This window comes from Suillus plorans (assembly GCF_016647745.1).
Source record: "Suillus plorans strain S12 chromosome Unknown HD556scaffold_11, whole genome shotgun sequence".
Taxonomy (NCBI): Eukaryota; Fungi; Basidiomycota; class Agaricomycetes; order Boletales; family Suillaceae; genus Suillus; species Suillus plorans.
In genome coordinates this window covers 790,596-816,342 of record NW_024537395.1, presented here as the reverse complement: position 1 = coordinate 816,342, position 25,747 = coordinate 790,596, and the positions used below count along the sequence as shown (strand labels likewise).

The window sequence follows — 25,747 nt, the reverse complement described above, 5'->3', positions numbered from 1 at the left end:
CTTCGTTTGAAAAGGGAATATGAACTGTAAGTGTAACATACATGGTGTATTTTTACGAGAAAGTGAATCAGAATCGGTTTGTCTCTTTGTTGTCGCCACTGAAGAATTTCTAGCCTAGAGCTCACCTTAGTTGACAACAGTTTTGTGAACACTGAAAACGTACTGAATTCATTAGAGTGACACGTTCACCAGCTCTTGGTGAAATTTTGAATGGTGCGCCATTCTTTCTTGTTTACACCGTGGTATCTCTTATATTTATGAAGGGCACATACTGGTTTATGGAATGCTGTAGGCGTTTGCAAGTAATTTCACAAACATGCGAAGATGTGATGATGCTGGGCAAGCAAAGTTTCCAAAGATTTGGCGCGGCGCTTCAAGTTCCCGCCAACGCTGTTGGTCAACGGCAAGTATCTGCAGCTATTTTCTTTGACAGAAGTTCCTGGACTGATTGGCAAGCGGAACTTGGAGTGCTGTACAGGAAGTTGCGAACCTTTGAGAGGTGCACGTGCATGTTCAGTAGTAAGAATAGTGCTGCCCATGCATAGCTGGCTGGTATATTTAGGTAGGCTGCCAATGCGGACCGATACGGGTATGGCTGTCCTGCCTCTTCTCTCTTGAGCGCTAGAGTCAGCGCTCCCTCCAAAATACTCCGGGGAGCATTGAATACGTACTACTACTATGTCGATGCGATTTGAGAACTACTTGAGCAATGGGGTATCTGATTCTACTGCACTGGCACTGGATGTAAGTTCTCAATCTTCTCACCGGACGTCGCTGCGTCTGAGAGTCAGCGCTTTCAGCATTCGCTCGATGAGATGTTCCAGTGTATGTGGGAATGTGCAGATGGGACGAATTGCGACGTCTTGATTCGTGGCCACGATCTGGCCGCTCATTTACGCGTGATTCACAAAAAACATGTCCCACACACGACACGCGTCAAGTGCAAATGGAAACATTGTGATCGGGAAATAAACAAAGATTCACTCGTTGAACATATAGAGGGAAAGCATACAAGGATTGTACATACCCGCAAGTGCGGGCACGCGTTCTCGCGCAAATATACTCTTCTTAGACACATCTGTTCAGGTCAATAACAGTAGATGGCTGAATGTAAACTGCATTTGCTTAATGGTGGAGCGGTAATGTTGACGTAGCTAGTATGCCACTCGTCTTGTCAGTGGTAATACAAGCCAGGCTCGTCCCGAGCCTAGATTAGAGTCTCTTCACATAGATAAACCCCACTGCGTGCCCAGGCGATTTTTCCTTGATTCGTCGCAGTAAGTCTTGTGGTATTCGCTCCTATGTCGTGACCTCGGTCGATGCTTTTAGCGAATTATGCACGTACATTGTTCTCTAGAAGACGTTAGCATCGCCAAGATGATCCTTACTTAACTCGTTGCAGTGGGTATTTATTGAACATAAGTCCTGAGTTCATGGGGCGTACATACCATTCCAATGTGTTTATCGGTGCCACCCCTAGGGAGTTCAGGAGACACTTCCGCTGAGTATGGGGACATACACACGATAAGTGACCGGGAGTCAGCCCCCCCAAATACACAAGATCAGATATGAAATCATGAAAGTGCAGCTAAGGTTAGATCAGGACGTTACCGGTATCATCCGACTGATCTCTACGAACCTACAAAATAGCCGCTAGTGCGATAGGCATTGATGAACGGCCGCCAACTGGGATCAGTTGAGATCAAGTCAGACTGTTAGAGGACGGATGCAGATAAGCGGCGAACTTGGTGAATGTATAATTATATGTCCATCCGTGGCAGCCTACGCAAAAGATGCACTGCGCTTAGCTTAAACGTTCTGTGAAGTTGATGCCACGGTGACACATCAATTACCGCAACCAAAAACGTTCCAACCCTTGACACTCAATGAATACATGGCGCCCATCGCTAGATAAGAGGAGAAGTGAGACAGCACCAATCAGGATATATGAGATTCAAACGCGCTGCTACTACCGCAGGGAGCCTAACTTTCGATCGTATTGTGGGCGCTCATTCCATAGTTGATGGTCACATTATCCTTATCGAATCGGCCTCCCTGACTGGGTCTGGGAACTCCAGTGTGGAGCATGACAGCAGTGATCGATCAGCTCTTGGCTCTTCTGCCTCGACCCATGGAGCTATAACACATAAGGTTACAAGGATGGAAAGATATAACAGGGGCCTACCTAGGCCTACTGATGAATTTGAAACCGATGCAAATCACACCAGGCTAAATTCATCATGCATCATGCATCACGCAATTGTCGCATCGATGTTTTGGATAAGCACGGTGGCGGTAACCAGTGCCTGCTGTGCGTACTTGCCTTCTCATGTCCATAAATTACAATTTCGAAGTCAGTCTTTTCATCTATATCGCTCCTAGTTTGTTGTAGGGTAGGCATCGATATGTGATGGATGTGTCCAACTACCAGACAATGCCGACAGTTCAACGGAGATGAAGAAACTGCGCATATAAGATTTGGGCGCCTGGTTGCACAGCCCGTGCTCAAGCTATGAAGCGAACACGATGATACAGCATGAATGGTGGGAATTTCGACAGGACTTTCATCCTGTGCATTTTACAAGTTGTCCACCCCATCGGAGCCTTCATTTCGTAAGGGTGACGGCGAAGTGCCTATGAGTAAATATTCGTATGACTTTCGAAGGTAACCCGAAGACCTGCGCGCCCATTAGGTAAAGTCCGCGAGCAAGAATGACGCCTTCCCCTTGTCGTGAAGCAAGAAACATTAACAAGAGCGCCCCACTAAAAGATAGATGAACACGGCAGCACCGTCTATGGCCGCGTTTTACGCCTGACTGGACTTGGAGAACGATACACAGGTCTGGAAGGCCTGTCAGGACGGAGGTAGTGGAGGAGACGGCAAGAAAGTAGCAAGGGGGAGTGAAGATGAAACAGTTGCATTCTCGGACATCGACAAAGGCAAGGTCATAAAAAGTGGATTGGGCATGCCAAGGTTGAATTGTGGTTTGTCTGCTGGGGTCCAGGTGGGGGACGAGCGGATCCTTTTACGGAACAGTCGGAATGTGGAATGTCGGGAGCGGCGAGACCATCCTTGGACCAACCAATGCAAGGAACAATGGTGTGTGAGCTGTTTCACTGGATAGTACGATGATTGCAACGGGCGGGCGCTCGCGCTAAAACCGGTAAAGATGGGTTGCGTCGGTTGTACCGCACGTCGTGGCTCAAGCGCTGAGCCAGAGCGCTCATCAAGAAAGAAATTCGACACAGCCACCTGAATCACAATGACATAAGTCAATGCATTCAACATTGATCACCAGAATTTCAATCTCGCATTCTCGTAAGCGTACCTTGTGACAAGACAACGCGACTATGGAACCTCAACAGCAGTGTTAACAAATCTATCAGACCACCACCATGTAACCTAGGTGGAATCTGCTGCCTTTTCTACGGATGACCCGGGTCCCGGGAAAGTTACTCGTCACCGGCTTCTACGACAACCACTCCTCGATCCCTACCTCTCCAATCTGAACCGAGTAACTGAACACGACACCCGGTCTCCATCACATACCACTGGGCTCGGGTGGCACTTCGTCTCTGGCATACTACGCACAGGAGATGCATCGGACATCGAGTAGCGAGAGCCATACATAGTCGACATCCCTTACACTACCACCAAACCTGTACGTTTCTCAATTCTTCTTTATCATTCACTCATTTTCATACAAAAGAACTATAACGGGAGAAAGAAGACAGCTGCCGGCTCCTCTCGACCGTCTAAATACTCGTATCAACGGAGTATCATTGCAGCAAGCCACGACATCTGCGGTACTTCCCGCTGTCACAGTGGCGACTAGAACACCGTCGCTTCTTGACCATAAGACAAGCTGGATTCTGGATTTATTTATTTATCTGGATTGATCGCGTGTGTATTCAATACACCGACATTTAACATCAGTCATCATCGACATCTCATTTAATTGACCACGACCCCCATGTGTTCCGCCACTATATTTATCTCCTGCTTGTTTCGTCTTTTCTCTAGTTCCCACCGGGCTGATGAGTTTTTTGGCTTAGAGGCGTGCGTATTTCTGTTGAAAAGCTTGAGTTTTCTGGCCGTTCTCGGCGTATATGTCATCAATGACAAAGATCACAAGACGAGTCGTGCAGTGTGGCCATCGCTTGCACTCCGGTATAGGCCTCCAACGTTCATGAGGAGCCTGTGGGTCCGTTGCCTTCAACAAATGCCCTTAATCATTCCAGCCTGCCAAGTGGTTACCATGATTTCTGAGTTTCAAAACCTTCTGATAAGAGTTACTTTGGTGAGCGCACCTTCAACGGTCACCCATAGATAGTCCCTTAAAGATCCATCTTCAGTAGTCATAGCCATGTGGGCGCAATAACAAATTCAAAATTTGTTTCTCTCGAATGTTGGAGGTTTGAAACCTGCCTCAAATGGTTTTTGTCTATGATCACACCTACACATTCACTCACCAATATTTTCGTGGTTGTTCATCCGGACTAGCCTTAGCCAAGGGGTTAGTGCACCAGACTCGAAATCTGTCTATTGCATTGATGGTGCAAGTTTGAAACTTGCTATTTTGAAACTTCGATGGCAATTTTTTTTCTTTTTGTCACACCTTTACACATTCACTCATGATAGTTCCCTCGAAGGTCCTTCCAAACCAGTCATAGCCAAGGGCGCATAACCACAGATTCAAAAGATCTGTTATTAGACCCCCGTGCCGGTTTCAAATCCGTCGCCATTAATTTTGTTTTATTGCATTCATTCAGCATCTGAGGGCGCTGGTTGAGCTGAAACGTGCTGAGATCTTATCAGTCCCCTCTGCTCATCGAATGTCTGCATTACCTTCAGCCCGATGAAGGATTCTATCAGACACACAGTATCAGTATTTGGTTAGCATGCACATCCTACATGAAATCTGAACTCAGCGCTTTGTGCTGCTAGGCGCGCGCTAACCTGGAGCGAAACATCGCTTTGTTGTGTCGCTTCATAGACTGAAGAAACAGTCGTATTGATGATATAGATGTGGTACTACATATTATTTTGCCTCCTACACCGTGTCGCAGTACTCTCGCTATCTTTCACGTCGTCGTCGAGATATAAATTAAAGTTCGAGCGCTTATTTTAGAATTTTGCCGATGTGTCAATAGATGGGCTGTGTGAAACTTGGCAGGCTGGGAAAGTAGCCCCTGTGGCCGATTGGCCTGATCATCTCCGTGAAGCTCAAATGTAACCGCTCGAGGAGGTTCTCGATTAATTGCCAACAGCGTGATTGCTGTATACTCATCTTTTATTAGGTAGTTTGGGGAGGCAAGAGTATAAGAACATTGTCATTGTTGATGCCCATTGCATCTTGCTAGGTCACTGCTCACTCAGGTATTCAAGCTGCATAAAGCACACAGTTCTCTCGATCATACCATGTCGAACCATTTTTATAGCCGCTCTAGCAACGGGTTGTCTGATTCCTCCACTACGCCAGGACCTGTAGGTGTAAATTGTCAATATTATGATCACTTGCATCTAATTAGCACCTTCAGGTTGCCCATTCTCCCGAAGAGTTATTCCTGTGCATGTGGGGTTATCCGCACGGGTTACACTGCGACGACTTGATTCGTGGTACCGATCTGCATAATCACCTACGTGAAACTCACGAAATTCGCGGAAAAGAGAGCGCGCGCGCCGAGTGCAGATGGAACCATTGTGGTCGGGAGTTCAACATTGGGAGCCTTTGCGAGCATGTGGAAGAAATGCACATGGGGATTGCATACTTCTGCGACTGCGGCAGCAAGTTCTCGCGCAGGGACACTCTTAGCAATCATAAGAAGAATTGCTCGGGTCAGCGGTGCGTAGATGGTGGTCTTTCAATATAGACGGACGCTAGGGCCTGCCCAGATGATGATTACTTTAACTCGTCTTGCGGTGTTTATTCGCTGTCACTCCTACAGTTAGTGCTTCTCCAGATTTATGATTCGATGTAACATACCAGTATCAATGTCTTACACACACGTTTATTTACTCCTGTAGTAGTAAATCCCCAAGTACGAAACCAGAATTCGCAACTCAATCTCACATCTAAAACACGAGGAGCGCAATAGAGGCAGGGTTTAGTTAGGGACTTAGCCTCGTGTTGTGCAATGGGGGCGTGACTCCATCGATAAACTCGAGTAACAGAAGTCTCGTCTTTCGGCTGCTAAGCGATTTGTTGATTTAGATGAGGTCCGATTTCAATTCCTCAGGTCCGGAACAGCCCAATCGGTACCTACTAATGTAGTGAGTCCGAATGTATGTTTATGTGGTGGCACAGACCGAAATTTCTATGGCCTTTAATCAAGCCAAAATTCAACCCTGTGGGCCCGTCCACAGCGCAACTTGCCTGCAACTGCCGGTGACCCTAAAAATTTTTCGGAAGCACAGAGGCCCGATGGTCTCTAATTGAGGATATCCCCGTAAGATGTTGTCATTACTCACTCCTCTGCGAGGCACTGTAACGTTTAAGGGTCACGTTCCAATCAAGCGGGGGAAGGTGTTTGGTACTGTACGTGTACTTAGTACAACGGTGCAGGAGTGCATGACGTTAATGCCAGAACCGTCAAGGGACACGCGTGTGGTGACCTGATTGCAGCCTTACATAAAAAGGGCAATAAATCGAGTGTCTTAGATGAGAGAGATTAATGCTGTGATGTGTATAGGCGGCTACGGTAGCGACTGCAGTCGCTACTATCTCGTACAGCGGCAAGGTTAGGGCTAGCGATAACTCGCATGGTCTCCTGGGAATCTTCAGCGTGAAGTTCGAATTCGTTCCAGGTGCTGATTAGTAGTGGTGCCGCAGACGAAGGGTGACCGGTGATACATAAGGCAAGTGACGAGACTTGACTTAGCTTGAAGCATAAATTGAACCCCAGCACGTGCCCGTGTGGTGAACCAAATTGGCTGACTGATCAGTTCATGTAATGAGAGAAGTGCAGATAGTGCATTGGAAGAAACTATGGTCCAGAACACATGCGTGTACTAGTATCCCGTATACGAAGTACCATTGAAAACCGATCAGATCTCTAATCTTTAGGGAAAAAAACATGCATCTACGAAATTTCCATCATTCTGATGCCCATAAGGTATCGAACAGAAGCCACATCTTTGACTTGTGCGATGATATCACGATCCGACGCGACCCTCTTGTATTCTCCACGGCGCTGCCGCGCTAGCAAAAATGCGCGGAAAGGCTGCCCAAGGTGAACAAGCAATCGCAATGCTCGCGATTTTGAACCATCCACTTGTTCCACAAGAGAACGGCTAGATGAATCGTCTGACGGAGAAGGAGGTGGCGTCCAATAGTCTTCCTCGCTTTCCGTATCGTCTAGCAAATCTGCAAAGTCTGATAGCTCGATGAGAGACCGATCCCAGGGACGAACAAGCACGAAGGTTTGATGAGGGGGCCTTGTCTGCGAGGACTGAACAAGCGGCTCATTGGTGGTGATCAGCAGGTCATGAAGCCCGTCTGCCTTGACTTGATATTGAGTCTCCGATGGACCGTAGCTCAAACTGACTTCTGTGACACGGAATGTTATGCAAGGCAGATGCAGCCTGTAGCTCACGAAACGAGCAGCGCTCATGTAATCAAGCGCGTCGTGAAGTTTCGAAGCCAAATCCAGAGCCATAGGATTTTTTCGCAGCGAAGATATAGTTGTCTGAATCTGATCTTCGGACAAAGATGGAAGGGTGAGAGGAGGAGTAGTATAAGAGGTAATATAGGCTGGAAGACAGCTATTGAACTCAGACGCTTGTCCGACCCAATCGAGGACAGTGATGTCGCCCGACCGAGCCACGATCTCCTGCAGGAGTCTCCCGAGCGCGTTCTGTTTGTTCTCACGGTACATCACAGGTAAGTGGACATCGAAGATACCAAACAATGAGTACGCGATGTCTTCTTGCAATGTAGTGATGCGTGACGATGCCCATTGAAGTCTCTGTCGAGCGTCACTCATCCCTGGACGGAAGTTAGGGCCCGTGCATCTATGCCCGTCGCACCCTCCAACTCCTTCATGATTGCAGGAGACTCTTTGTGGTTGGGAGAGCGATCGTTGAGATATAATGACCAGTCCTTCTGATAAAAGATTACGACTTTCGGAGCGACCAATTCTTGAAAGGTCCATGCTCTCTCGTTCCAAACACTCTGCGCCAGTGCACCGGGCTGGGATGAAGGAGGGACATCACATAGGTAGACGATGGTAAGCGCTGAGTGACGATACCATACGAACATGGAGTTGATTGATTCTTGGACCTCGGGATTGCTATTCTTGTCGATGCAGCATGTGTCCATCCAGGCCCAGTTATACCCAGCATCACGAACGATTTTGCAGAATGACTGCAGTTTCGCGATGCCACCAAGTCCATTCAACTCGTACACGACTTTGTCCTGAATGTCGTGCAGTAGCACCTCCGTCTCTTCCCAGCTGTGCGATAGCAGGACGCAGCGGAAGTACGTTGCCACCACGTCTTTAATGCGGTTCGTTTGGAGGTCTGAGTGCTTCGTTGTAGATGAAAGAAGCTCCTTGTACTCTGAACTCATTTTGAAGGAGTTTATCTGTGCTGCTCGGTTGCACAAGAGACCCGTGGAAGTGTTAAGTAGACGAAGCGGGGCGTTTTCGAGTTCAATCCAAACAGCTTTTCGAATTGTATCTTCTGCCTCGGATGGAGAGACATACTGCTGACGCAGGTCTGCAGGACAAGGTAAGCATCCTCGAATTAATGAATGAATGTCCCAGGACCTACTTCGTATCTGTGCTTCGGGAGCACTATCCAACTTGGACAACATGATTGTGAAGGCCTTAACGGCTTCGTCGTAACGTTGCGCAGCATGCAGCGCTGTGTATGTCGACTGGTATCCGACGTGAGAAGAAGGATTGAGTTCGGTAACCTATGCATTGCCGAAGTTAACATGGGCCACAAAAGCATAGACGTCATCGCAAGAAAATGAATGGTTTCTTGATCCTGGTTCGTGTACATGGGTGCGACATCAAATGCTGCCCTCGCATCCCGGACATGGCCTTTTCCGCAGAGGGCGATTTCCCTGGAAAGATGGCCTGTCAATGAGGGCTGGATGCTAATGGACTAAGTCACTATTGAGTTAGCCTTTTGTAAGGGGGCCATGATCGGTCATTTCATCTCACGTTAATTGCATCCTGAAGGGTGTGGTCCCAGTCGTGTTTTCGGGACATTACAAACGAGCGACGGACATAGGAAGTATGGTCGTCCGTACCGGTGTTTATTTCTTGCGCGAGGAGTTCTTCAGCAGTAGATAAGTCTCCATTTATGATTGCAATGCGGGCTGTCGTGATAGCTAGGATCTGCACGAAACATGCTCGAGCTGTAGTCTACATATCAAGGACGGAAACGTGCCTTTGGATGAACACCCTGTTGATGTACCCACTCCGAGATTAATGATCTCATGTCCACCTCCGTTGAGGATGTGCTTGCCGTCTACGGAGAAAGTGATACATGTCGGCGATGATGAGTGCTTGAAGATGGCAATGGTTTGTCGATCTGAGCGCTGCCAAAGACGGACATAATTGTCATCAGATGCGGAGGCGACGAGCGTGCCAGCAGGATTAACGGCAATGTGACCTGACTATGGATCACCGACCTGCTGCCAGGTCAATGCACCCCATTTGCGTAGGGTATTGAAATCATTGCTGCCTGAAAGAAGGTGTGCGCCATCGGGTATCCATGCGAGTGAGCAATTGTATAATGTATGAGTCATGACCCTTGAAGGATGCGACGCGCGTTTCCTCGTGCCTGGGATAACATTATAAATTTCGATAATATGGTCGATGTCTCTAACTAATGGCGAATACCGTACGCTGGACCCAACAACTGCACGTGATTTGACTTTTCCAGCACAGTTTCGCGCCTGAACCAGTGACCAGCACGGTTCCATCAGGAGAAAAGTCCAGCGAGGAGACACAACTGGAGTGGACTTTGATGGGTTGGGTGAGTGATTCGCCAGTTTCTCCGTGCCAGACAATGACCTCTCCGTTAAAATCACCACTTGCTATTAATTGCTCATCTTGTGATACAGCCAATCCCAATACCTCCCCGCTGTGCCCCTCCATCTTCTTCAACACAACACCTGTCTTCAAGTCCCACAGACGAAGCGTCTTGTCTATCGAGCCCGTAACCATCCGTCGTTTATTGAGGAACACTGCGACTGCCATTATGCGTTCTTCATGGCCTTTGAACTTTCGCAGGGGTGTAGTGATTGGAATGAGCTTGAGCTTCGACATTTTACTGGAGGTTGATGGCGTCGGGCGCGTGCTGAAGTAGTCTTTGGAGGGATTGTTGGTGTCTTTCACTAAGCTGCAGAGGTGCGTGTATTGTGCGTTTTATGCTGCTTCACTGCGTCAATTTGCCTCGTTTATATAGACGCCCAGGACACAAGGCCTCCACACCTCCATCACTGTTGTAGCAAGAATATATATACTCTGTCGTCATACCCGCCATCCTTGACCCTATACCCTCCAGCACCTCACACATCGTGAGCATGTGTCCAATTCCTGTCTCCAAAGCTTCCAGAACGTATTTCACCATATCCAATCAAGCAGTTGGTGCTTCCTGGCTATCTATCCTGCTTTATCGCATGAACATCATTGTTTTTTTTCGTTTCGAGCAGCTACTCCAGCACATCACCATGTCACTCGTTCGAATGCATGCATATAGCTAAGGGCTTACTGCAATACCACCCCTTCATCGCGTCGACTCCCAAGACCTGTTCGTGCACCGGATGCGGCCAAAGGTCCCTCTTCTGGCATCTCAAACTTGTCACCAATTCTATCATGGAGGAGTGCTTTGCTTCCAGTGCTCTGCTCATGATTCACCTTTACTTTCAGCTTCGCCTACTCCCGCCCAACTGATCTCAGTTTTCTCACTCCCAAGTACATCATCATTGGAATCCTGCACCACACCAGTACTAATGCAACATGATCGTTAACGTTGGCAAGTCCTCACCACAGATGCTACTGAGCCACGCGTTCAAAAGACTGTCATTGTGGGTATTTTGGAATGTCTACCATAGACTCAATAGTCCCTATACCTGGGCCGCCGAGAAATCAAGTGAGATTTCACACCAGTTCTTTTACCAATGCTTTCACCCTGATTATTATGCATGATCGATCTTTGATCACATTTATTCTCGAATGTCATGTAGAATTTGATATTAAACTGAGCGGCAGTGCGCAAATACAATATAATGTGATCTTCACACCATCTTCTTGTTGTCTGGCAAGTGTTCCATCAGAGATCGCCATGTCATTAGCAGCGGGCACGAGATGAATGTGGTCACTGGTTGTGGATAATAGGGCGACTTGAGCTCAGTGGGCATCATCTGGAGCGACGAGGTAGATCGCTCGTCTTTCAAGTTTTGTCAAAATGGGGCGTCTTGGCCAGAGTGATGCATGCATTATCAGGTATCCGTGCTGATAATTTATCAGTAAAGGTAGCGGGAATACCTGCAACCTTGATGCAACCACTATCGGAAATTTGCGACACGAGTATTCAAAAAGAAGAAGCAGGGATCCGAAAAGACGTCAGCAAAGTTGGATGCGCTGGACTTGACCCGAATTGGACGGGCCTTCCAATTGATATGAGCCGAGAAGTACTTTCTAGTGGCTTTGTCCTACACCTATATTACCTCTTGAACTCAATCAACCCGTGATGGAGGGCTGCTACACGACGTCCAGGATATCGTGAAGTTGCAATCTTCCTGCGATGTTTCTCGTGATTCGGGGAGTTGAAGGATGCGCGAGCATAGATCTACGAGCATTCGTCCAATGGTGACAACACGGTACCCGAGAAAAACTTCAATAGGTGTTGGCGCATGTCACGGTCACCTCGTTGCAGAAAGACTTGGCATACCATCAAACATACTCGGTGTCCAACCACATGTGAGAGGCTGTTGCAGGAGATCGTGTCAAGGCTATGCGACAGACACTTCTTCCCTGGGCTGGATTAGAACACCGTCCGAATTCAGTGGGTTTCCTTTCAGTCGACATTACCCCGCACGCCATTCAATGCTACCATTCCTGTAACAAGATGAGATCCAAAACTTGATGCCTTGGCCGACAACGAGTCTTCCTCGTTCCGCGAACTGCTCACTGCGTCTGCCTTGCGTCGCATGCCTTGTCACAGAAGTCAGACAGATCCATGCGTAACATCGGGAAACACATTTCACGTATGTTATCTGGGCAGAGGGGCTTAGTTGGCCTGTGATGGAAGAGGTCTCCCAATGCAGGACAACCAATTCCATTCTCACTCGCAAAGCCACTCCGCATATATTCATGCTTGTCTGCCCACCAGATCGATACATCCTCGAGCTGCCTGTCCTTGTGGACGAAGCTAAGAAGATTGTTTCTCCGTGCCAGAGTTTTCGTTACACGAGTGCATCAGGCGCGCCGGTCCGTCTCGCTGTCATTATTCCTGACGTAACAGCGCAGCGGAGAATACAAGAGAATCACACCAGATCACGATATTATCGGATGATTCAAACATAGCCTGGCTCGCAGCATGATGAACGTCGACTGGGGACACTAGAGATGATGTGGTCATATGGTGAAGATTCGAGTTATGTGAGCAATGTCAACCTCTGCCTTCATATCGTCTGCTGCCTCAGAATTACAGACACTGAAATTATAACTCACAGGTTCACTCGCTCCGACTCGGATCGACTAGACCGCCGATGCCAACCAGCTCTCTACGTGGCACTCGGCTACCACATTAATAACAATGCTTCATATACATTTATCATGAAGATCTAGACTTTAAAGCTCCGAGTTAGTGAAACACCTCGAGGGTGACTCATGTCACTCGTTCTCTTGTGATTCACGTGCGCATCATACTCCGCATACAAGGTATCGCATGATATTGTCTGATGCGCATGCTTGTAGGAGCTGACTAGTCGTGCGTATTATTATTCAGACTCGCTTCGGCATAGCTGGGTACCTCGACTCTCCACGTAAAGGTACGGCGAGCGTACTGCGTATTACCCACGAGGCTATCAAGAGTGGTAGCGAGCATTCACACACCCTCGGATCCGATTGTTCGGGGAATGCCTAACTTCATGTGTCAGACGCGCCAGCACGTGCGTGCATTCATTGAAACTGCCAAGACCTGCAGTCTAGGTGCAGGTAACGCCACTATAATAAATTATCGAGTACGTGGTATCGCAACGGTTTACCAAATATTCGGTTTGGTAAAAGAGCGGTGTACGAGATGCCTATCTGGTCGATCGATACGATACGGCCGATATCATCCATCGTGGTTCGCATATGCGCGCGCAACCACCGCAAAGGATTCAGCCTACTCGAATTGGATCCCCGGATGGCAAAGTGTCCAAGGTCCTCCTTCGCCTGTGTAGAGTCATGTTGCATAGGATTGCCTATCATATGCGTGTTTCATTTCGTTTGCTGTATATTAATGCGTCCCTAGCCTCGTGATATCAGTTGCTCATACATATGAAGACGCGTGTATTCACGCAAGCACGGATCAAATCAGCCCCTAATATGTGTTTGCTGTGTTGTCTGATATAGCACTGATCAATCAGCCCCGGCTCATACGATTCACGTCAGCCTGCCATTGTGGCGGCAGTAGTGTCGGCATGTCTTTCATATTCCCAATCTTTTCACTTACCGACGCTCTCAATGTACTAGATCCAGAACTCAAGTATCTTCTCTTCACAACGGTCTATCTAGACCAAGGTAAGCGAGACATTAATCTGCCTTTTTTCACTAATGATTCTCCTGAGCTCATCCTGCATATCAAGCGATCTCATCCCCTTAACCAGCGAAGATTCTGACAGCGGCAGGCTGTGTGCCTAATTCCCTGAGAATCCCACAAATCGAAGGCAGCGTTGGTGGGATACTTCTGTTCTTTAGATGAACAGGATGTACGGCATTCCACAGCAATACTGTCAAAGTGCTGCGGAACGGTCAAGTTTTTTTGATGTGTTGCGACCATCCTGTGAGTATGTAACCTTGCGCTCCATAATGGTTTTTCCAAATTTCACCATCATATGACGGCGTATTGCCTGCTTATCGTGACCGGATGTCAGTTCAGGCGGTGTACGTTTCCCGCCGCGCCAGCGATACGAACACCGTCCCTCCGGAAGTTCAGCCGCCGGAACGTTACCACATAGCTTCCGAAACCTAACCCACAAATGGAAAAAAATCCGCACCACATCGCAACTCCACCTGGCATATTCCTCACCGGTTCCACCAATTTTTTAATGGCCAAAATCACTCAGCGCTCCTCCGCCTCGTCCAAACCCCACGCAAAAATTAAACTACATCAAATGGCTAAAATCCCGCCGGCCACGATAGACTCACATCATCAATCTAACGCTGAGGGGCTCAGATAGGCGCATGAGATCGGATGGAGCGGATATGTCGGGCTACGTTACTTCAGGCTCTCGTCGGGCAAAAATCCCTCTAGGATCGAAATGGTTCGCTGCCTGTGAGGCAATGATCCGAGAGCCAGACCCGGGGTCCTATGCGCAATTACCTGGCACACGACCAACACAAGCTAGAACTACTATCTCGTAAGCTTCTGGACTGGACCCATATTTGCTCAAGAGTCAACATATGTTGACAGGGGCTTTTGATCCCTGCCATCATGTATGCACACGTCTCGAATTCTTCGAAATTTTTACCTGGCATGCGACCGACGCAGCTAAATCTGCTATCTCGTGCTTCTGGATTGGACGTTGCCTGCCCTCACGTCTATGGTGACTTTGGCCACTCACTTTGCACTTATTCGTCTGCAAATTTCCGAGCTTGTCCCTGGCCGAATGAATTTCTGACCATGTCATGTCACCAAATCACCTCTTGGTCGAGGTGCACGCCCTCTCCTCTTGACAACCAAACTTCAGGGTCCTAACGCCTCGCGATTAGTATACTTAGCGCACGACCAGCACCTATCTTTAGCACACGCCCCGAGGGCCTCGAGAGCCGAAGTCGACGACTCTTCCGTTAACACGCCCGTCAACCTGTAACTCCTTAACTCCGCTAGCGGCTCGACTTTACAGCAATGGCTGACCATGTCACGTTACCAGTTCATGTATCATGATTCAGTAACGTTACCGCGCATGCGATCTACACCATCAATGTGCTATCTCGTGCGCCTTCCGACTAAGCACTGACAGTCGGTGACGACTTACATTCCTTACCCATCTAGGAATTTAACTCCCTCTAATCTCCTCTCAACTCAGCTACCAGACCTCCAGTTGCAGCACTAGACGAAGAAACGAAGAATAAACAACTGATAAAACGTCACGTCATTGTCAAGGCTAGTGTTCGAATGTCCACCAAAATTATCACCACGTCGGATATAGAATGATTTTATTTTAATTTTTCAAACGTCTCAGACGCCATCGTCATCAATTGCCATACCGCGGCTCCTCGCTCTCGACCCTACTTGAACTTACGCGACGCGCGTTCTGATGGATTGTACACTTGTATGTTTTGTAGTGATGTTTCAAGTTGAATTCAGGTGCTCCCTCTACCCTAGATAATATCGGACTCGGACTCGCTTCTTTTCGCGTCCAGAGCTATTGTAAGAAACCTTCTACTTCTCGAGTTATAGATATCACATGTATCAAAGCGCATGAGTTCAAAAGTTGTTTCAGGTCAGCACGCATGATATTAGACTCGCGTCAAGTTCTTGTTCTCGACATCATTAATATAGATCAAGTACGACTCGAAAATACACGCCTTGTATCGGAGTCGAGTTCGATGTCTTTGTACCCTGCATGCAGATAATATTAGAGGCCAGGCCATATTGACATGACAATGCCATGCGTATGTACATATGGGCGCTCTTCTTTTCGCGTCAGCCTGCCTGAGATCCGATCAATTGTATCAGATCATAGAAGGTAACTCAACCTTACGACATCCAAATTTAAACCTTACAATGCATCGATACAGACTTGGAGGGACATCTTTTGAGCTCGGTATCTCCTCCCGCACTGCGGGGTAGCACGAAACGTGATGCATGCGTATATGTTATGTGACCAATATGCAACCTAATCGTCGTGATGGATTCTATGCTATAACATCGCCACCCCACCCCATTGCCAGACTGGCTGGCCCAAGACTCTGCCCGAGCATCTACATCAAAAAAAACCAATAACCCAGCATCAAAAAAGAAACGACGAGAAGAAAAAACAGACAAAAGAAAGACGATACGAAGCTACACTGCTGAAGGGTATAAACTAATGCATTGCGACATACAGTCCATGATGGAATGAAATAAAAAAAGTCAAGATGAGATATAGCGTTTGGAAAAGAAAAGAAGAGAAGAAACAAAGCACGACGAGGTGAAATGAGGCGGAAGGGAGAGCAGGCGATTATAGCTCCTCTCAGCACTGCAGTACGGAGACGAGACGGGGCGATGCAAGTGCACTGTCAAAGATGAGCGCGATAAGCTTTGGGATCTATGCAATGTCAAATAGTACGAACCGGCACCCGTGTGAATCAGGCAATAAGATCGTTGTTGGATACAAGTTAGAGGTAGAAAGATACATGATGGACGAGTGGCGATTGAGGATAAAAGGAGATGTCGAAGTTGATCGGGACATGGAGATGGAGGGGTGAGTTTGCAATGCAGGGGACACGAAAAAAGTCATCGCTGACGGTATCATGGCTAATCCGGGCTCGAAACATAAAGCCGAAACCGAACCCTTGCCCCAGTTGACAAAGATGGAGATGGAGATAGACAAAGATTGCCAACTTGATGGACAAAGCAAATCCCCGCTTGACTTGATGGAGATAATGATAGTGCCCGGGGATGTCCACGAAACACGGCAAGCATGAAGAAGTCAAGGTGCTAGTGGAGTGGTGTAATGCAGGGATAAATGAAACTGATAACACCGGGTTCTGGTTATGATTCCGCCTAACGCCAACCTTGCACGTCGGACACGAACAAGAACGGATATGAATGGTGACAAAGGCGCTATATCAAGAATGGATTTAGCAGTCGAGGATTAAATGGACGCTAGATGCAAGGCACTATTACGAGGATGAACTATTTTCAGTACAGGCTGCGGATAAATATGGAGACGAAGTACCGTAGACAACCATTAATCAATCTCCAGACCACGAGGAAGCCCGCGTTCCAAGAAAACATCATCCCACGTCGAAGAGATGGCGCCGGTGTAGTGGGGACAGCGGTATGCGCCATGATGCTATGCACGATCCGGGAGGGATGTGTGATAAAGAAATATGAGCGATATACCCAAGCATAAGATAGCAGTAATTGAGCGGGCTGTGATGGGTAAGATACAGGGGCGTAAGAGGCTATTGAGCGATGATGTGAAGGCGAGGATAGGGCGAATGGACGATATGCACAAGAAGAACAACAGAGCAAAGGGATATGGACAGCGAAGTATATTGGAGGAGAAGTCAGGGCGGGGCGCGGGTGCTGTAAAGATGGGACGTTAATGAACGGCTTGTTTGTGCCTGCTTATCTTTTCGACTCCAGCGCCCAGAGACGTCTTTCGACGATCCTATTAGAAGGTGAGATGGGTAGAACAAGGGAAAGGTAGGAGACGTACCTCTGCGCGGTCGACCTCGCTCTCGTCCGAGTCGTCCTCTCTTAGAGCCTGGCGATGATATTTGGTACTCTCGCTGGCTGTGCTTGGGCGATTCATGGGAGGGTGTGTGAAGGAGAGTGATGTGTTGACCACGGGGGAGGTGTGTTTGAGGTGAGGACTCAATCTCACAGCCTGCAAGATATAATCTTGGGGTGGGAGAGTATCGGTGGTGCTAAGAGGAGTTGTAGGAGCTGAAGAAGCAGCGAGAGTGGAGAGACGAGTACTTGTGCTGTCCATGGTGGAAGATCTATCTGTGCTTGTTCGCCTTGAATCTGTATCGAGGGCAGAAATGAGCTCCGCCGCCTGTTTCTCCCTGGCAAGACGTTCTCTTTCGAGTTTCCTTTTCTTTACCCAACCCATGCCACTCCCATCATCCTCATCATCTGGAGCTGGTACACCCACGCCATCGTTCCTTTCCACCGGTGTTTTGGTAACTCGTGCTTGAGTATGGGAAAGTAGAGCTGGCGCGCCTTTTGCGAGAACGGAATATTTTGAGTCGCTACTGCCGGTCACGCTTCCCATGCCGCCATAACCCCATTCTACGAATTCTGGCTCGTCACGTACATTTGCAAAAGGGTTCGCTGGAGGCTGACGTTTTGATCCGTAGACGCGACCATTAAGCATACGCCTGGCAGATTTTGTGGGTAGAGATGGGGTAGTGAAACGAGTTGAAGGCATTGGCATTGCATGACGGCCGCCGCCTGAACCGAGTGAGTTTGCTGAAGAGCGTGGTTTTGAATCTGATGATGATGATGATGAACGTTTTGGTTGACGAATTGGAGTTGAATTGGCACGGGTGAGAGGAGAACCGAAGTCATGGGGTTGTGGAGAGCGGGAGCGACGAAGGATTGTTACGTCTTCTGGTGGAGGGGAACGTTTGAAAATGCTACGGAAGAAGGAAGATTTTGGTTTTGGTTTTGGTTTTGAATCGACTGCTGCTGGAGGAGTTGTTGTGATCTGTTCATTGGGTAAAGGTGCGAATCTGATACGACGTTGCATTTGTAGGTTCAAGTCAGAGGATGAGCAACTACTGGAAGAGATGGAATAGGTTGCGGTAGGGGAAAGTCTTGGTGACTGCGTTGGTGAATTCAATAAAATGCTGTTAGTACGAATCATTGTTGGGTGAAAAAATGCAACAAGCCTCGCTCATCCTGGACTCTTAAATGAATCACTTTATGATTCAAAAAGGGTTTCCGGGGGACCAAATCGATCGAGATTTGAATTGGATCTTATTATGAAATTTAAAACTTGCTTCCGTTTTTTCTTATCGACTTCCTCTTAAAATAATATTCCTCACGCTGGCAACGTTTGTCATCAAACATTGTACTACATCGTGCCTATACTCACGTCGGACCTGTCTGTCTTTGTAAACAATCCCCATGATGATTACACATCCTTGGCACCCTCTCTCTCTTCCGTACCTTTTCTTCATCTTGGCTGTTCATCCACTTGGCTGTCCAGACTTGTCTCTTGTCGTCTTACTTTCACCATCTAACTAACTCTGTCCTTGTACTGTCAATCAAATCCTTCGAATTCTTGTTTCCAAGCGATGTCATATCGCTAATCCTCCCCAGGTTCACGCCAAGTTCTCCTTTTTGGTACGGAAAACATCTGATGGAAAACCGTCGCGAGCTTACGAACTCATCGGCCAACTGCAATAGGGGGAGTCCCAATCCGATTACAAACTATACGTACCTCCTTGTCGACTCTCCAGTCCGCGATAACATCGCTAATTTTCACTCTTACCTTCGGAATAGCTCCGACTACAAATTTCATTAACCTTATCCGAGTCATCTTACAAATATCGAACTGCATCACCTCAAGTGTGCATTTCCGAGGATTCACCAACCTTTCTCTTCAACGTTGGCACCATCGTCACACTCATCACACCCATGCCCATCGTGAATATCGACCGTCGGTGCCACCATCTTTCCCGCTATCAATTCAGAGTCTTTTTGACCGATACGGTCGCGGGCTACCACGCCCTGACATCGCTAGCAATAGTGGCAAACTACTGCCACGCCAAGTCAGGCCAAGTCCATCTATTACGAAGGCATCCGAGGACCCATCCTCCATTATCATATATACAGACATATTGCTGATACCGATCATCCTCTGCTATCAATTAACATAGCTTGGACTATCACTCAAGACATCTTGGCGCATCCAAAATACATAGCAGGCAACCGACAAGTCGTCAAGCTTTCAAGGGTCCCTAGGTCTAGTGCTCTACGAGACTCCAATCTGCGCACGAACGCCGATATCTGATCCGTTTGCTGCCTTCGCAGTTGGCAACGAGGCACGACTCGACTCATATTTTTTTCTTCTCGCGTCCAAGGGGTTCCGTTCGCATACCACTGGCAGCGTCGCGTACCAGGTCGGGGGTTCTTCTTCGCATGCAAGGGGTGTTTTTCGCGTATCATCCACAGGGTCTTGGAAACGGGGGGTTTTATTCTTCGCGTAGCAGGATATCTCCTATATTCTGTTATGTTCCTTGGCTAGGCGCACCTGGATCGAGCTCGAGGTGCCACATTCCATGTTCACAGCACCGATTGAGCGTCATCCGAGTCGTCATCGGCATCGTATGTGCCGCCCCGACCGCTTGGCTTTTTTTTTTCGCAAGTTCCGTCCGGGAGGTTCCGCATGTACATCATGCAGTGCGAGTGTGGAGATGTTTTTTTTAGATTTTTTCATCCGCTCCGTGACCATGACCACCACTCGATGGCGGGATCCAGTATGCAGAGAGTGGTTGAGCTCTGTGCCACTGACACTAGCTCGGAGGCCCATGGCGTTGTCTTGAAACACGTTGATCGATGGATAGAATAGGAGATCGAGGGTCACCTGGTAATCGTCATCTTCCCGTCCTGTCCCGTTCTCTGTCTATCTATTTGTCCTTGCGTTAATATCCACGCTGCGCCGCGGTAATCATCCCTATGTGGGAGTTACCAAGGTACCCCGACCGCCCTTCGTGCCACATCAACATCCGGAGTGTGGAGCCGAACTAGGATATCTATTCTCGCTGACGAAGGTCCAGCGCAAACCTGTTTCAAGGTTGTCGACACTGATTGGCGCCAGATAAGCTTGACGCCTCGGGAACGGCAAATACAAACGAGCTCCACAAGGTGCTCTCTACCTGGCTTCGTCCTCTTGGAACCTTGTGCCGATTCAATAGGTGAAATCAGACGAGCCGCCGATGGGTGCTCTGTGTATGTCGACTTTGTACTTTCAGGACCTCGTGCCGACCCGACAAATGAAAACTACCGAGGGTTGTCGTTAGATTTTACCGTCCACGGTGTCGTTGGTCTCCCGTAGGCAGACCAATGCGTGGACTGAGGAAGGCAAGGTTTTCTCACCCGGCTGCCTTGCTTCTTTCAATTCAACTCTGGCACCAAGGGCATTTTTGGCTCAATCATCACATTTAGGTTCCCTCCAGTTGGTGCTCCGTCAAAAACCATTCGTGCTTTCACGTCCAAAAGTATGCCCTGGAACTCGAGCCTGCGTCGAACGGGTTTTCTAATTTAACTGAAGAGTAGGCACGAGCCCGAGTCGCTGCTATGGTGCCTTTTTCCTTACCTCGACGAGAGAACATCGTTCAACCTACATCCGGTCACCTCCGTCCCCTGCCCTCGCATCGAAGTGCAGGGGTTTCCCACTCAACGACTCTTGCCTCTTCTTTCTTCGCGGGGTTCCTTCCGCAGAGGATAGAAATGGATATGGAAAGCGCACGTTTTGTTTCATGTTCCAATTTGTCTGCTCTGGTGCCCATACCTGATATATTTCCAATAGTGCCAGTGCGCATCTGGATTGGGAGTTGGCCTTTCTGTCGGCGCTCGACTCCTTGTTCAGAAGTTCGACTTCCAACATGCGTGTATGCGGATCTATGTGCTGGATGCCTCTAGTCGGCTCGGCTCAGCACTCAGTTTTCGACGGAACGACAAGTGCCGAGGATGTGTTGGATGGTCCTGAGATGCAAACACGAACACCGTCAGCTCGGCTCATTCGTGAAACGACAAACGCTGGTTACCGCTGCTGTTGTTTCGACCTTGGACGGGATAAGTAGCTCCCAGGCACCCGACCACCTGGCTTCTTTCTTCGCGCAAGTGTATATTTGGCTCAGTTACTGAATTGGTCCTCAGCCATCCCTCCTGTTGGTGCTCGTTCGACGTTCTCGCTCTTTCTCGTGCGTTCGGAGTTATGTGCTGGATGTTCCATGGACTTTCGAGGCTACGAATTGGACGGATCTTCTACGAATGCCGGATCCATCTTATTTTGAGTGCAGATGCCCCTTTTGCTCGTCGTTGATGCTCAGTCCAGCCAACTGGTTATGCTGCGTATTTACATCCTCGGCTTAATACCGGCAAACGATATCGAAACGATCTGTGTGTGGCTCTGTACGACGCCCCTTATCTCATCAAATTGATTAGAACGACCCTTGCGAGTGTCCTCCCTTCCTCTATGCAGGGCTGCTTTCTCAGGCCTCCGATAGCTCCAATTGTCCAGTCCCAGCCAAATCACGCAAGGGCCATCGTAATCATGTTTCAGCCTCGTATGACTCATCGCCCAGGAAACCTCTGACTCATGCAACCCTGTCGTTATGCTCTCAACATCGTCGGCAAGTATCATCTTTCTTCCGTACACGTCAGATCCCTCAGCGGATGTCGCCGATGCCTGGATATCTACGTTGGCGAACAGATTATCGGGGACTGGTAAAAGGCCGTACGTCTACTCCGAGGACTCCTCTAACCCGAGTGTCGATACCTCAGGTCATCAAGACTTCTTTGATGGCTTCTCCTCTTCTATGTTTCTCACTGGCGGAATCTGCCTTATCAAAATTGGTTTTTCGAGTTCAGTCGTGTATTCCTCTACAAGGCACGCGCACGGGGTCGTTACGAAATAATACCTGCAAGACGATGCTGCTTGCGTAGTTCTGAGGACTCATCGACATCTCAGAAAGATACGTACATGGCAACGTGATTGCGCGTCTACATGATTGCCCTTGATTAGTGAGCACTCTAGTCTGTATGCTTGGCGTATGATTAGAGTTCAGCGTGCGGCATGGTCTCCGGGGGACGGTCGCTAAAAGGGGCAGTCTAACAAGTCTTAGGGCTGTATGTTAAAAGCTTCGCACCTATCAATGCCGATCATGGGGGTCGCACTGGATAGTCGCACACCTCACTTGGGCGAGCTCACGGCTTGAGCTTGGACTCTCTGTCCAGTCATCGACGGTTTCAACGATATTTGCCACTGGAAGCTTTCCCAAGATATCGAAGAAGCGATAAAACTAAGTTCAGGAATGACAACAGGTGCTGCGAGAAGCTGTGCTCCGCTTATTTGTTATAGTTTGTTCCTTAGGGGTCTTTGCCCTTTGTGTCTCAAGGTTTGTATTCATTGTCTCGGGCCTGAGTTCCGAGTTGGAGTTATGATAGTTACCGTGCCTCAAGGCATGACCGGGACCCTTTCCTGCAAGTCACTTTTTTATCATGCCAGAAGGAGAACGATGACGTGCCAAGTGCCAAGAACACTTAAGACTATGTACACATGACAAATGTAACTGAATAGATTGCACAAGAGGCGAGGTTTGCGACATGATCGGGGACTCGGGAATTAAGTCTTTTACTTCAGATCGCGGCGTTCAAGAAGTACTGGACCTGAGCTCAGGAGTTATATGTACCAGCTCACCAGTGCATGCAACGTTACAATATCTGCACGTGTCAATGAGCGTCTCCAGATTGCTATCGATACGGTAACGGTGACCGGGGGTTATCGTGTCAGCTGGTTGAATGCACAACTTGCCGGTATTTGAAACCGTTTCAGTTCGATGTGGGTTGCGTGCAGGCTTCGAACAGTAATTTAGCCACCGCAGAAAAGGACGCGTTGACTTGCACACCTTGACAATGCCCCGCGCAGCCTGCAGAGAACTCCGACTACATAGCCACTTTAGGAAACATGATCTGTCGGTGACGAAGCCTAGTAAGTACAGCGCGGTCTTACAGCCATAGGTGCCCACACCCCCCCACCTTCCATAACCTGCTTTCGTGTCAGCATGATGATCAAGAAGAATGATCGCTATCAAACATGTTACTCAGATCGCACGAGATTGAGAATCCTTGGCAAATTCGAAACAGAAGGTCTTTCACGGCGGATCATCCGAAAACAGATGATGCCACGACCCGTGAGCAAACGCGGGCTGTGGCTGAGTAAAACACCAAGACTTCACAAGCCAGACCACTGTCAAGCATGTCAATCCCTCTCCGAGTCGTAGGGGCTTAGCAACGCCAAGGGTTCATATGGCCGGAGCTAACTCAGCTGAGCTGAGTGTAACCCAGCATACCTGTGACCCCCATGTTTCAAAAATATGGTGCATGCTATCGGTGCCTGAAAGTGACGCAGCTGATCTGGCAGAGTCCCGGCTGCCATCTGCCGCTATCTCGTCACAAGGTCAGCTGACTCGAACTCGGATCTATAGTTCGATGTGGGGTATCGGGGAAAGCGGATGTCTTACATTGATTAGCAGGTGTGGGGTATGTGCCTCTCCGAGTCCTTCTCGACGTGTTGACGTGGACATATCATCCTACGATGATGTTCGTTTAGCGGCGACTGGGGGCACACATGTGACGTCCGAGCTCGTCCGAGTCTGTGCGCGTAGGCAGACGGAACAGAAGGAAATAAATAGTCTCGCTTCCGAGGATCACGACACGGGCTGTTACGACCGGAAGAATTGGCGGTCTGTATGCTTGGCAGGCATCGCAAGCAGTGTGCTATATAAAAAATAGTAGTACGAGTTTTTAAAAAACCTGAGGCCCTTCAAGTTTACTGGGATCTTTGTCACTGTCCAAATGCGGCCAAGCGCGCCTAATTAGATGCAGTTTCATATGCAACACAATAGTATGCACTGTAATACGGTAGCGAGTACTTTATCGTTCACAACTAATCTTCATGAGAGCACAGCTGGAGCAAACACTCGGCCCGTACCAAGCACCTAAGTAGCCTTACCATATAGTACTTGACGACGCTGTTGTCACATCGAAACCGGCTTAGAGCTCTTCCCAAATCGGAAGGCCGTGATGTGTTGTACATATTACCTCCTTACAGTACAGTACTCATCCTTCCACTACAAATTTTGACCCGCAATGGTATCACGGTCCGCTTGCCCCGGCGATCAAGCATTCTCCAAGGCAGAGCTTACTTCCATAAATCGCCTGAGATCTTCAGTCTTCGATACCGCAGCAGTGGATTCCACCAGTGATCCTACTGTCGAGCTACCAGCATTACCATCAGATTGCTGTGCTCTAGCAAGTACCTGCTTGCTGGCCCAGTCAAGATAACCCATCTTACTGACTTCCCATGGCCGTTTGCCAGGGTCTGCCAACAGCGATTGCGAAAAGGCAGCGACAGCTTCAGGTGTAAGAGGCGGAAGGGACGATACCGCAGAGAACATCGAGCGATACTGCTCTGGAAGGCTCATCAGTTCAGAAGCTTGGGGTGCTTGAAGAAAAGAGAGCTTTTCCAGGCGAGATTCAGAGCGACGGCATTTTGCTGAAGACAAGCGGACTGCGCGAGTCAACAAACGTTTCAAGCGACGTTGCTGCACGCTATTAGAACGGGCGGGGTTCGATGACAAGGTTGGAAACGTACAGCATCTAGTTTTCTTCGCAACTCGTCTATCTCTGTCATGAGCTCTGTTTCACGTTCTGGAGGGCAATCGAGATCGAGGTTCTCTTGGTGAGGGACGACGACGGGAAGATCGGCAGGAATGGCGAATATGTTGCGAAGTGACCATGTCTCGAAAAAGTCAAAGGCAATGTCCGTGTGGGATTCCAGAAGTGTTTGGAAAGCGACAAGGCCCTGTTCCACTTCTTGCGTGCTATCCCAATCCTCTTTCACTCTTTGTTCTCGCTCAGACGCCCAGCGAAACAGGAAGCCCTCTAAGGCATCAACGGTGTTTGTTATTGCTTCATTTGCGTAGTTGATAATGTCATCGAGGAGGAGTTGAGGTGAAAACTCGAGAATCTCGGGAAGTAAGGCCGAAGGTACGGTAGGCTGTTGTGCGTTCATCATGGTCGCGTCAAGAAGATAACGACCACGTGATCGATCATTACCGTAAGCGA

The 25,747-nt window shown here is 48.5% G+C and overlaps 4 protein-coding genes across 4 annotated transcripts; 1 reads left to right on the top strand and 3 right to left on the bottom strand.

The window, feature by feature from the left end:
* Nucleotides 1-5,422: 5,422 nt before the first annotated feature.
* On the top strand, nucleotides 5,423-6,436 carry HD556DRAFT_1305685 (uncharacterized protein; the record flags this gene model as incomplete). Its single annotated transcript, XM_041299813.1, has 4 exons — nucleotides 5,423-5,488; nucleotides 5,542-5,846; nucleotides 6,241-6,274; nucleotides 6,368-6,436. 4 exons carry the CDS (start codon nucleotides 5,423-5,425, stop codon nucleotides 6,434-6,436), a joined length of 474 nt encoding a protein of 157 aa, XP_041163883.1.
* Nucleotides 6,437-6,955: 519 nt separating this feature from the next.
* Nucleotides 6,956-10,284, bottom strand: HD556DRAFT_1525346 (uncharacterized protein; the record flags this gene model as incomplete). Its single annotated transcript, XM_041309259.1, has 7 exons — nucleotides 6,956-7,988; nucleotides 8,030-8,719; nucleotides 8,774-8,918; nucleotides 9,172-9,368; nucleotides 9,428-9,625; nucleotides 9,665-9,796; nucleotides 9,843-10,284. The coding sequence occupies 7 exons, from the start codon at nucleotides 10,282-10,284 to the stop codon at nucleotides 7,084-7,086; spliced, it is 2,709 nt and encodes a 902-aa protein (XP_041163882.1). The 3' UTR covers nucleotides 6,956-7,083.
* A 7,247-nt stretch (nucleotides 10,285-17,531) lies between these two features.
* On the bottom strand, nucleotides 17,532-18,815 carry HD556DRAFT_1348132 (uncharacterized protein). Its single transcript, XM_041302306.1, has one exon. It carries the CDS (start codon nucleotides 18,753-18,755, stop codon nucleotides 17,556-17,558), a length of 1,200 nt encoding a protein of 399 aa, XP_041163881.1. The 5' UTR covers nucleotides 18,756-18,815; the 3' UTR covers nucleotides 17,532-17,555.
* A 5,666-nt stretch (nucleotides 18,816-24,481) lies between these two features.
* On the bottom strand, nucleotides 24,482-25,747 carry HD556DRAFT_130319 (Mis12-domain-containing protein). Its single transcript, XM_041299585.1, has 2 exons — nucleotides 25,275-25,747; nucleotides 24,482-25,224 (listed from the first exon to the last, which is right to left on the bottom strand). Exons 1-2 carry the CDS (start codon nucleotides 25,695-25,697, stop codon nucleotides 24,799-24,801), a joined length of 849 nt encoding a protein of 282 aa, XP_041163880.1. The 5' UTR covers nucleotides 25,698-25,747; the 3' UTR covers nucleotides 24,482-24,798.